This window comes from Maniola jurtina, chromosome 25 (assembly GCF_905333055.1).
Source record: "Maniola jurtina chromosome 25, ilManJurt1.1, whole genome shotgun sequence".
NCBI lineage: Eukaryota > Metazoa > Arthropoda > Insecta > Lepidoptera > Nymphalidae > Maniola > Maniola jurtina.
The window spans coordinates 2,219,904-2,232,944 of NC_060053.1; the positions used below are offsets into that span (position 1 = coordinate 2,219,904).

Consider the following 13,041-nt stretch of genomic DNA (forward strand, 5'->3'; position numbering starts at 1 on the left):
TAATTTCCATTCCAACTCGGAGCAAAGCTTTTTAACAAAATGATAACTAAATGTAGAACAAACAAAACGAAAACCCACACAAATAAAAAAAAAAAAAAAAAAAATTACCATTAATAGGTATCAATAAAAATAAAATCATGGAAAGATCCTACCCGTTTATCCAGAAATCCTTTGATGCCATGACTAGGTACTTTGATATATTGAGGCCCAAATATTGGCCTTGTGCTCCAAAATGTCTGTGGTCTACTAGACCTCCACTTCTTTCTCGTTCCTCTGTATATTTCCACTTGTTTCTCTGAGTCGTGAGCGTGACAAGAAAATATTATATTTTCTTGATGTCCCTCTTCTGACCTTTTGGGTAAGGTCTGACGAAATCACAAACACAATCTTTATGATAAATTATTACACTTTTATTTCATATTTAAATTTATTAACTTTTACATTTGTCAAATAAATGTTGTTCCTCTTACGTTAGTATATTTTCGAATGTCGTCGTTTTAAAACCACTCTTACAGGTAACCTCTCCACGTTTATTAGCCACTCCCCTTTTTATCTTATCGTTATCGGCCAATCCAAATTGTACAATGAATAAACTTAGTGACTAATATACAAATCATCAAGCTCGTTTAACAAATCATCTAAGTAATAAAGATGTTTTCATCTTATATATTGATTACAAATATTATCCTTTATTATGCTACAATTCATCAACTAGAAACTATAAGAATTTTATATACAATACGTTTATCGATCAGATGTTGAACAACTTCAGCCAATCAATGACGCCTTCTAATATGATGTTATGATTTGTTATGATTTGAGTGGCGCCAACTATCTAATCAGTAACTTCTACACGTTTATAGATAATTAATATGGGCCAAGCTTACACCACTAATAAATACATTAAATAATATGTATAATAATACCAATATTTATAAAATAACTACTTGACGGCCTCCCTGGCACAGTGATAAGCGCTGTGACCTTATTAGTGGGGTGTCTCGGGTTCGATTCCCGCCAGAGGTTTGGAATTTTATGAGTTATTTCTAAATTTCCGTTGTAACAACTAACTAATTCATACTTATTATTATAAATGCGAAAGTGAGGTCAGTCTGTCTGCAACCTTTTCACGTCCCAACAGTTTAACCGATTTTGATGAATTGGTAGGTACAGAGTTAGCTTATACTTATATCGGGGACGGACATAGACTACTTTATATCCCGGAAAATTAAAGAGTTTCCGCGGGATTTAAAAAAAAACTACATCCACGCGGATGAAGTCGAGGGTATCATCAAGTAGGAAAAATTTCAGAATGGCCACCATCACACTAATATTATAAAGGCGAAAGTTTGTATGTGTGTGTGTGTGTATGTTTATTACTCCTTCACGCAAAAACGACTGGACGGATTTGGCTGAAATTCGGAATGGAGATAGATAATATCCTGGATTAGCACACAGGCTACTTTTTATCCCGGAAAACCAAAGAGTTCCCACGGGATTTCGAAAAACCTAAATCCACGCGGACGAAGTCGCGGGCCTCAGCTAGTGAAAAAATAAATATTATTTCTTGTACGATGGTACGGACTCCGGAACCCTTCGTGTGCGGATCCGACTCGCATTGAGCCGATTTTTTCTATGTGAGTCAAGAAAAAACATCCTGTATAACATTGATAGCGCTGCAAAGCGCTATTTTTAAATGTCTTTAATGAGATCTGTTAATGTATAGCCTTCGCCTGCTTGCAACTTGTGTACTGCATGTGATCGTCATCATGATCAGCCCATCGCCGGCTCACTACTGAGCACGTGACAGCTCTCAGCATGAGAAGGATTTAGGTTAGGCTATAGTCCGCCACGGCCCACGATCGCCAAGTACGGATTGGTAGACTTTACACACCTTTCAAAACATTATGGACCAATTCTCAGGTATGCAGCTTTCCTCGCGATGTTTTCCTTCACCATTAACAGGGCTCTCTCTGAAACTCATTAGAAACTAATATCTGTGTCTGTGGTGGTTTAGATTTTTCTAAAAATCTAAACCACCAATCTAAGTTTAAGAATTAGCAGGGGCTCAAAGATTTGTATGTGAATTTTTAAGACCCCGTAACTTTGAAACCGAATATATTAACAGAAATCTGGAAAACCACAGACATAGATATTAGTTTCTAGAATATGTCTGCAAAATTTCATGGACTTTGGTTGCTTAATATTCAAATGAAACTGGAACTACGATTGTATGAAACGAGTGACGGAGAGAGCCCTCTTAAAGCAAGCGAAATTTAATTGCTTAGATAGGTAAATAATTAGTGAAATTAATTGGTGCGTGTCCGATATCGAACCCCCGATCTCCTAAATAGGAGGCAGATCTCTCTGTATGACCAGTAGGTACCATGGGTTTATTACAAAGACTAAGAAAATATAATATTATAGGTACCTACCTAGGTAGTAGGTACGCGCCTACGTATACATAATCTAATCCATACCTAAGTAGGTACTTAATATACTAAATGCGAAAGTGTGTCTATCTGTCTCTCTGCTTTTAATCCATCCATATGTTTAGAGCCTCAATAGCTCAACCGGTAAAGGAGTGGACTGAAAACCGAAAGGTCGACGGTTCAAACCCCGCCCGTTGCACTATTGTCGTACCTACTCCTAGCACAAGCCTGACGCTTAGTTGGAGAGGAAAAGGGGAATATTAGTCATTTAACATGGCTAATATTCTTTAAAAAAAAAAAAAAAAGTTTAAGTAACCGATTTTGGCAAAATTGGGAACGGAGATAATTTGCATCCCCGGGAAGGACATAGAAATAGGTACTTTTTATCCTAGGAAATCAAAGAGTTCCTGTGGGATTTTTAAAAACTTAAAACCGCGCGGACGAAGTCGCGGGCGTCATTTAGTGTAATATATAGGAAATATCATCGTCAAAAGGTCTTTTGTAGGGACTTCCACACGCCACCATCCAGCCTCCCAGTGTCCCTAGGACTCGTTCGATATCGTCTGACCACCTTTGGTGTCTTCCAGCGCTCATCGTTCCAGTGCCCTGGGATCCTAACATCTGTCGGTTTTTCGAACTGTGCTGCCCGTCGCCACTGAGCTATGTCGGCTATTATGGTTCTCCTAGGTAGGTATATAATATAGAACTAGCATGAATATAGTAACAATAATAGAACTACATTATGAATTGTTGAGAAAGTTTATATATCAGGTAATCAAAAATGTGATAGCTGTATATTTTACATAAAAATTATATAAATCTGAAAAAGGGGAAACAATAGTAATTTTCATCGCAAAAACTTGAAAACTTTGAACTAGTAGTGGCGGCATCTATCGAAGAGCTAAAGAAATAAAACCCCGTCTCGGTGGTGCCATCTAGTTGTATAGAGTAAACACTGCTAGAAAATATACTGCCATCTAGTGACCTAGAGCAAAGACTGATCAAAAAGTTAGAATCCAGAGCCTAAATTAAAAAAAATAAAGTGCAAGAACTTCACACTGCTGGCGCTTGAATGTTGGTAGCACTGCCACACTGACACAAAATCAGACATGGCGCGCCTTACCAAGATCCCGCAAGTCTTGAATATTTTCCTATATTCTTGTGTATTTTTATGTTGTTTTACTAAATTAGCGAGTGCAAATGTTGACTTAGATGAAGATAATTGGCGGCAGATCCTCGATGGAGAATGGATGGTTGAATTGTGAGTGTTTTTCTACTACCCGGTACTTTTCAAAACGTGTCAAAAATCTAAATTCCTAGAAAAAAGTCTCTAAAACTCGTTTTAAATTTAACATAACTTTGGTAGACGTTTTTCGAGCTTTTTATGTAAATTAGATGTTGATATTGTTTCGTAATTTTGTTGTTATAAGCTTTTGTAATAGGTGTAGGTTGTCTTGTCTAGTCTCAAACCAGAGTTCAATAAACTTAGCAAGGTCGATAGGGTCTAAAGAACCGTTTTAGAGGCTACGGCCACCTATGACGCACCTATTGTGTCCGTATTTATTGAAAAACTCGACTTTTTGTCATAAAATATCACCTGACTGCCTGGCTTTAGTTGATTGAAACCAAATCTAGCGAACTCGATTCGACCGTGAGTCATTCGGTTAATAATTTCGAACCCACGTCGTATTTAATTGAATGCTAAACGAGTACAAAAACATTTATACAGCGTAGGTACGGATAGTAATAGAATGGTTTTTATAGACATGTCCCTTATATACTGATAAAAACCATAACTTTACAACTTTTATAACTAGGCCAAGTTTCTTTTAAATATATATGATACACTTGAAATATCATCTACAGAGGTGTCTTGCAAAGTTATTTGTATGTCTTATAAGTACCTATGTAATGATAATAATTTAAGTATCAATTCTAAGATATAAGCTAATTTATCATAGTTCAGTGCTCAATTGCTCATTACACCTTGACTTCATAGAAACTGCCAAGTTCTATGTCAACATATATTACCTTAACATACACTTCATAAGTCCGTAATACAAATTTTTTGAGTCACTTAAACATATTACATCATACTTTAATCATGTAAATAGTAGGCTGTGATAGCGTAGTGGTTAGAACGTCTGCCTCCTAATTGGAGGTCGGGGGTTCGATCCCGGGCACACACTACTAACTTTTCATTTATGTGCATTTTAAGCAATTAAATATCACTTGCTTTAACGGCGAAGGAAAACATCGTGAGGAAACCTGCATGCCTGAGAGTTCCCCATGTTCTCAAAGGTGTGTGAAGTCTGCCAATCCGCATTGGGCCAGCGTGGCGGACTATGGCCTAAACCCTTCTCATTCTGAGAGGAGACCCGTACTCAGTAGTGGGGCGGAAATGGGTTGTTCATGATGATGATAATCATACAAAAGCTGTGATAGCTTAGTTGTCAGAACATCCATCTCCTAATCGGAGGTCGGGGGTTTGATCCCGGTCACACACACCCGGTTGATCATGATGACGAAATATGATTAATGGAAAGAGTTCACAACCCACAGCATTAATGGGAAGTGTAACGCAGAGGGAACTAGTTTTCAATTATATGGCATGTTATTTCCAGCTACGCGCCATGGTGCCCGGCCTGCAACGCGCTCGCGCCGGCGTGGAAGGAGCTGGCGAACATTGCAAAGAGCAAGAATCTAGGGCTCAGAGCGGGCGCCGTGGATGTCACCAAGGCGCCCGGCCTGAGTGGGCGATTTGTGGTCACCGCACTGCCTACCATATACCAGTAAGGAGAGATGGGCGTTGTTGCTAGTTTAAAATCATTATCATTTGTTGGATAGAATCAGGCGTTACTTTGCGGAAGTTCATGTTTAGCAAGAAACAGTTAAAAATTATTTTGCTATAATCCGCCAACAGATAAAATCTGTATGGTCCAACATGCAGTTACAAGCTAAGCACCGCTTACCTCCCCAACCAAGCAATAAAGCCAAGTTCCCAAGCAAGCACTGCCACCACCATTCACATGCACCACCACACACTTGATAATACAGCATTGTAAAGTCGAAATCTCCTGAGGATGCTCCAGTGTCGGGGCGAAACGTGCGTCGAGAGTAGTGGAAAAGTCTTGTGTGGTGTTGCATGTGAGTGGTGGTGGCAGTGCTTGCTTGGGAACTTGGCTTTATTGCTTGGTTGGGGAGGTAAGCGGTGCTTAGCTTGTAACTGCATGTTTGACCATACAGATTTTATCTGTTGGCGGATTATAGCAAAATAATTTTTAACTGTTTCTTGCATTATCATTTGGTCAAATCATTATTTTTCGTGATGAAATCAGAAATGATTCCATAAGAGAACAATAGTGACCAAAATAGGTCAGCGGGTTGTGGAGCTGAAGTGGCAATGGGCAGGGCATAACGCTCATTAAACCAATAGACATTGGGGCCTCAAGGTGCCTGGAATGGAGACCTCGCACCGGAAAGCTCCATATTGGAAGACTCCCACTATGTGGATAGATGACTTCTTCTTCTCTCTGGGCTGGCGCACTTAAACGTTTCCGTCTGTTGTGCGTGTGGATAGATGACATCTAATGAGTCGTAGGGGCGCCGCTGAATTCAGGCGGCGTCAGAGTGTCGTCTGGAAATCCCTCCAATGGACGTCTATTGTTTGATGATGATAGTGATGATGAACATTTAAAATTTAGTAACCGCTGGTCTTTACTAAGCGTTAGGCCGCGATTACACCTGTATATTTTCTCACGTAAGCAGCTTACGTAATGAAAATAAAAATAAAATTAGCCATTATTTGCTGATCTTATATGTTCTACTTATACAATACTAGCTGATACCCGCGACTTCGTTCGCGTGGATGTAGGTTTTTAAAATTCCCGTGGGAAATCTTTGATTTTCCGGGATAAAAAGTAGCCTATGTGCTTCTTCTTCTTCTCTCTGTGCTGGTTTCCGCACTTAAACGTTTCCGTCTGTTGTGCGTGTGTTGCCCCTCCCCGCCGAAGTAAGTAAGATAGCCTATGTGCTAATCCAGGGTATAATCTGTCTCCATTCTAAATTTCGCTCAATCCGCCCAGTAGTTTTTGCGTGAAGGAGTAACAAACATACACACACACACACATACAAACTTTCTCCTTTATAATATTAGTGTGATATCCCACTTACTAAATAACAGTAATTACTATTACTAATTTCCTAGTGCTAATATTTAATCCTATCCTACATAATTTTATTCTAAAAAATAGTAACACCAGCACTTATTAGATCAGGTTGTCCTTCTTGGACTATGTGCAAGAAGGACAATCTCCTCTGAAGGAGTAGGCCTCCTCTGAAATCCGCCGTTTCTCTCTCAAGCGCCAATCTGCGGTATCCTTATAGCAGGTCATCTTCCCATCTTCTCCGTAGCCTTCCTCTTGTTCTCTTCCCATCTCTGAGGTATCAGGATGTAACCTCTTCGGTCCATAGCTTACGTAATTAATTGACAGCAAATGTATCAATAACAGTTATTAATTAAATTAATCATGTAAGTTGCTTACGTGAGTAAAACTTACAGGTATATCCGCAACCTAGCCGTTTCTGTGTGTAGTCATTATCGCGTCCCATCTTAGACCACATCATCACTTTCCATCAGGTGTGATTGTGGTCAAGCGCTTACCTATTTATTTAATTAATTATTTAATTAGAACGGACCTTTTAAGTCCAATTACACTAATTAAATTAAGTTCCACAATAAAAATAAATTTGTTGAGTCAATAATCAAAATATGTCAACTACAAATTATCACAAAAATGCAGGATCTGACCTATGAGGTCAGCCCATTTGTCAGCAAATATGTCACAGCGAGGGGACTCCTTCAGCAGCGCGTTCAGCGCTGCCAAAGTGCGCGGTATGGGAGACCTGGCGCGCGCGACCGTGCGACTAAACGGACTCACGAAAAACTTGCGGCGGCGGCGGAGGTAGCTATAATCAGTGGGTGCATAAACGGAGCAGAGCTTGTTGTGCAGCTCAGAGCAGTCAATCACACCCCTAAGAATCTTGCAAATTGTACCAATTTGGTCGCACTCTCGTCGTCTATAGTAGTCTATAGTGAATAAAAAAAAAAACAACTTGCAGTGTAAAGGACGGCTTGTTCCGGCAGTACAAGGGCCCTCGCGACGCAGGTTCCATGCTCGACTTCGTGGAGAAGGGCCGTTGGAAGAACACTGAAGCGGTACCTGCGTGGAAGGCGCCGGATTCCATGCAGATGGGACTCGTTGCACATTTCTTTAAGCTCAGCCAGGCTTTGCGGGTGAGGAAAACTTTATTCACCCTTTACTTTACTAATATACCTTTACTTATACTTTTACTAATATGTTCTCTCAAATTATCATAGACTAATCAATGTAATGGCTATTTTATAGCCGTTACATTCATTCACATATATTACTTACTAGAGGATGCCCGCGGCTTCGCCCGCGTGGATTTCGGTTTTTAAAATCCCGTAGGAACTCTTTGATTGTCCGGGATAAAAAGTAGCCTATGTCCTTCCCCGGGATGTATCCCAAGTCTGTACCAAATTTCATTAAAATCGGTTCAGTGGTTGGGCCGTGAAAACGTAGCAGACAGACAGACAAACAGATAGACAGACAGACACACTTTCGCATGTATAATATTAGTATGGATAATGGAAATCACTCATAATACCTTAAAATAGAGGCCTATGAGCAGACCTATGACCTAAGAGCAGTGGATATCTGTCAGTTGATAATTTTGATGATTGATGATGAATGACAGTCATTAATTTTATTTCATTTGTTCAACTCAAACATAAATTGCAGTGCAGTTTAAAATTAATTTAGGTACTCAAACTCAAAATCATTTATTCAAAGTAATTACAATTGTACTCCTTTTGATGGTCGAAATAGTTAAATTTGTACGATATAGTAGTGATAATTAATTACGTAACTTAAAACTCAAGCTACGAGGGTTCCAAACGCGCCCAAGTCTGAGAAGAGCCCACAACAAACTCAGCCTGGTACTACTATAAAAGCATTACTATTAAGCCTTGTCCACGCTTTGTCGCGTCAATGTGCCTAGAGCCTAATCCTAAATGTTGCCATTGGTTCCAGGGAGTGCACAACATGCTGATGGAGACATACGGCCTGCCCACATGGGGCTCTTACCTCATCTTCGCAGTGGCCACCATTTTCATCGGAGCCCTCCTTGGACTGGTGAGTGGAAGAAGCGTGAGGTTGGCGTTGCATCGGTATTTTTTAGGGTTCCGTACCTCATAAGGAAAAAGGAATCCTTATAGGATCACTTTGTTGTCTGTCTGTTCGTCTGTCGTGTCTGTCAAGAAAACCTATAGGGTATTTCCCGTTGACCGAGGATCATGAAATTTGGCAGTTAGGTAGGTCTTGTAACACAAGTAAAGGAAAAAATCTGAAAAACGTGAATTTGTGGGGTTTACATCAAAAAAAATGTTTCAATTTTCAAAGTAAGATCACTATATCAAGTGGGGTATCATATGAAAGGGCTTTATCTGTACATTCTAAAATAGATTTTCATTAATTTTTATGCATAATAGTGTTTGATTTATCGTGCAAAATGACGGAAAAGCACCCGAGTACGGAACCCTCAGTGCGCGAATCTGACTCGCACTTGGCTGGTTTTTTTAGGGTTCCATACCTCAAAAGGAACCCTTATAGGATCACTTAGTCTTTCAAGAAACCTATAGGGTACTTCCGGTTGACCTAGAATCATGAAAGGCAGGTGTCAATATCTTAGCGTCAAATGTAGGTAACATTTGACGCCTGCCAGTGACTTCGACCCCCGACGTTTTGTTAAGTTCCCTAGCCGTCGTGAACTGTGTTTGATGACCCACAGCACCTCACGGGTTTTTGACGTGACAACGTCTTATAATTCGATAGAGCCGGCTGCACGCACGAAAAAACATGACTCATGCGGCGTTACCTCGCTCTCTGAGGCGTTCCATGTAAGGCTTGAAGTGCAAGCGAGAGCGCGGAACGAGCGACAAAGAAGCACAATCGGCCTTTGTTGTCACGTTCAACTATCGTCAGTAAACCGACTTTACAGACAACCAATTTTTTTAAAATATTTTTCAGATCCTAGTGTGTATTATCGATATGCTGTATCCACCACGAAGACCAGACAAGGTCCTGATCAGCCGCGCGGAGGCTGAGAAGCGACGCGACCAGGACGGGAAGAAGTCTGATGATGAAGCGGTCAGTACCTTCATTTCATATTACAGTGAAGCCCCAGGTGACCTGGCCCCTGTCTAATCTGGCACCCCTTGTAATCTGACATGTCTAATCTCATTGAATTTACTAAATTTGACATCACACTTCACATCACACTTCACACTATCACATCACACTATCACACTTCACACTATCACACTTTACACTAATATTATAAAGGCGAAAGTTTGTGTGTATGTGTGTGTGTATGTTTGTCACTCTTTCACGCAAAAACTACTGAACTGATTTGGCTGAAATTTGAAATGGAGACAGATAATATCCTGGATTAGCACGTAGGCTACTTTTATCCCGGAAAATCAAGGAATTCCCACGGGATTTCGAAAAACCTAAATCCACGCGGATGAAGTCGCGGGCAACCAAAAGTAGCTCTGGGAGAATCCTGGTTCCCCCTGTTGTGTAATAGGTGTGTACACGGCTTAATTGATTTCAGGGTTGCTCAGCTTATGAATATCTAACCGGGGCTAGGGCCCTGTATAACCGGGACTCTGGGCTGCAACCCAAAAAGCCCTTATAAAGATCCGCCCTTGATATTTTAAGTTGTTATAATTTTTTGTGCAGGAGCTGATCAATGACGACATAGTGGACGACGCGGAGAACGCTCCGAACAGTGACGCCGAAAAGAACTCTCCTAGTGATGTGAGTCTCCCGCGCCATTTTAACTTCATGTGTCCAAATCATCATACAAAATACGGTTTTAATCCCTTATTATAAAAATCAACCGGGATTTTTACATGACAGTTGACCCTAGAGTTCATCAAAATCATCTTCGCATTATTGCCTTTCTAATGAAACTGGTTTGGAGCATATTGGTTGGATAGTTAGATAGATAGATAGTTAGATAGACTCTGCCTATGACAGTTCACGAGATACAATATGCTGACAGACAGACAGACAGACAGACAGCGGAGGCTTAGTAATAGGGTCCCGTTGCTACGCTTCGGGTACGGAAAATATATAAGATCTAACGATTTGAAATGATTTTTTCAGACATCGGAAGACGAGGCGAAGTCAGGCGCAGGCGACGAGCCGCGCAGCGACGGGCAGGAGGTGCGCAAGCGCAGGCCGCGCAAGGCTGACTAGACACACACCCCCCCCCCCCCCCCCCCCACCCACACACACACACACACACACACACACACACATAGTTCACGATTCCCGTGCACATATAATGACGTATTACACAGTACTACAGTGCGCGCAGAAGAAATAGTCCAACCAATGAATCTATACACGGTGAAAATTTAGTGGTTTTGGAGCCGTGGCAAAGTGAATTGCCTCAAGCAGTACTATCCATTTCGACCATTCATATTAACCCTAGTATTAAATTAAAAAAAATTGAATCGAGAAATTATTGTTTGGGAAAATTCGCGAACCAGTAGTAGTAGGTCGCTTTGTCTCGGAGTGGCGCGGGCGCTTGCACTCGGAGCGGCGCGGGCCCCGGCACTCAGAGCGGCGCGGGCACCTGCACTCAGAGCGCATGCGTATTCGCCGCCTACTACTAATGTTTCTCACAGATTCGACTTTGTGTCGAAATATTTTTTTTATCAAATAATTAAAGTGCTTAGTTTTCCAAAACAAACAATTTTAGTTGATAGTATTGCTTAAGGATAGTTCATATACCCTGGCTCTAAAACCACTAAATTTTCACCGTGTATAATACAGAGTGTAACCAGAATGCTAGCAAAAATTTAGCGTTGGTTTCATACTACCTGAACACAATCCAATGCCAATAACCATTTGCCTTATCTTGTAGTTTTAGTGATTTAGTATTTTTCAAACCCGCATTGTATAGCGTGAAAAAATTCGGGTCAATGCCCCACCTACGACGCGGCATTGACTTCGAGTGACCTATTTACGTTACGTTCGTGGACTTCTAGCGTCAGTCAGATGTTTTATTTGCAATATATTAAGAACTTTTAAAAATACAGGATTTATCAATTTTTTTGTATGGTATCTTATCAGTAATCATCAGTACTATCACCTGTCTTCGTTTTTGCTAGCGTTCTGGTTACATCCTATATACCTGGATTGCTTACTCATAATACCTACTTGAAACCAAACCCTACTTCGACTGCCGAGTGGGAGCGAGATCGCACCCCACTGGGGTCCGATCTCTCGCTCTAATTGGTTAGTCTGGCGGCCACCGGTTCGTGTGTTCATATTGGACTACTTGTTTTCCGCGCACTACACCGGGGATTGAAATACCGGTATTTTTAGGATTCCGTACCTCAAAACGAAAAAAGGAACCCTCATAGGATCACTTCGTTGTCGGCCTGTCTGTCGTGTCTGTCAAGAAAACCTATAGGGTACTTCCCGTTGACCTAGAATCGTGAAATTTGGCAGGTAGGTAGGTCTTATATCACAAGTAAAGGAAAAAATTCCGAAAACCGTGAATTTCTGGTTACATAACAAAAAAAATTGAAATATTTCAATTTTTAAAGTAAGATAACTATACCGAGTGGGGTATCCTGCCCTGGCTAAACGTACCCCGTACAAAAAGTCCCGTACCTTTCAATTAAAGAAAGACAAAGACTCCCAAGATATGGGCCTCCTAAAATTTAAAATACTATTATTTGCTCATTTTAATTCAACACATTTAAATTTCTGTTTGTAATGTAACCACAAATTCACGGTTTTCGGATTTATTTCTTTACTTGTGCTATAAGACCTACCTACCTGCCAAATTTCATGATTCTAGAATCTAGGTCAACGGGTATATATACCCTATAGGTTTTCTTGACAGACCCAACAGACGGACAGACAATGAAGTGATCCTATAAGGGTTCCTTTTGAGGTGTGGATCCCTAAAAAGTACCCCGAGGATTGTCTCTCATCTGTGCAGGCCTTTCTTTATTGTTCAATGGGAACACTTACACCTGTATTCAATTCACAATCATCACTATGAGATCTCGCAATGCGCTCCATCGTACTGAGTAGATTCCACTAATCAGACTGTCACGTTAATTCATACTAATATTATAAATGCGATAGTGTGTCTGTCTGTCTGTCTGCTACGTTTTCACGGGCCAACAGTTTAATCGATTTTGATGAAATTTGGTACAGAGTTAGCTTACATCCCGGGGAAGGACATATGCTACTTTTTATCCCGGAAAATCAAAGAGTTCCCACAGGGGTTTTAAAACACCTAAATCCACGCGGACGAAGTCGCGGGCATCATCCAGTTTTCTATGATCCGATTGGTGAAATCCACATTTTATTCGAGCGTGTTATATTAAACCATAGTAATGATTGTGAATATGAGTGTTGTTCAATTAAGGCTTAACTTAACCTAAAGAAATTACGTTAAAAAAAAAGTTAAAACGTTCATTAAAATACGTAAT

At 40.5% G+C, this 13,041-nt stretch overlaps 1 protein-coding gene across 1 annotated transcript; it reads left to right on the forward strand.

Moving 5' to 3' along the window:
• The first annotated feature begins 3,508 nt into the window (after window positions 1-3,508).
• On the forward strand, window positions 3,509-10,926 carry LOC123877968 (thioredoxin-related transmembrane protein 1-like). The gene is made up of 7 exons (XM_045924917.1): window positions 3,509-3,693; window positions 5,057-5,224; window positions 7,554-7,728; window positions 8,549-8,650; window positions 9,545-9,664; window positions 10,259-10,336; window positions 10,688-10,926. The coding sequence occupies exons 1-7, from the start codon at window positions 3,542-3,544 to the stop codon at window positions 10,778-10,780; spliced, it is 888 nt and encodes a 295-aa protein (XP_045780873.1). The 5' UTR covers window positions 3,509-3,541; the 3' UTR covers window positions 10,781-10,926.
• The last annotated feature ends 2,115 nt before the right edge of the window (window positions 10,927-13,041 follow it).

Coding starts and splice junctions, on each gene's coding strand:
- LOC123877968 (XM_045924917.1), top strand. CDS start 3,542: ATGGCGCGCCTTACCAAGATCCCGCAAGTCTTGAATATTTTCCTATAT. Junction 3,694..5,056: donor GGAGAATGGATGGTTGAATT/GTGAGTGTTTTT, acceptor TGTTATTTCCAG/CTACGCGCCATGGTGCCCGG. Junction 5,225..7,553: donor GCACTGCCTACCATATACCA/GTAAGGAGAGAT, acceptor AACAACTTGCAG/TGTAAAGGACGGCTTGTTCC.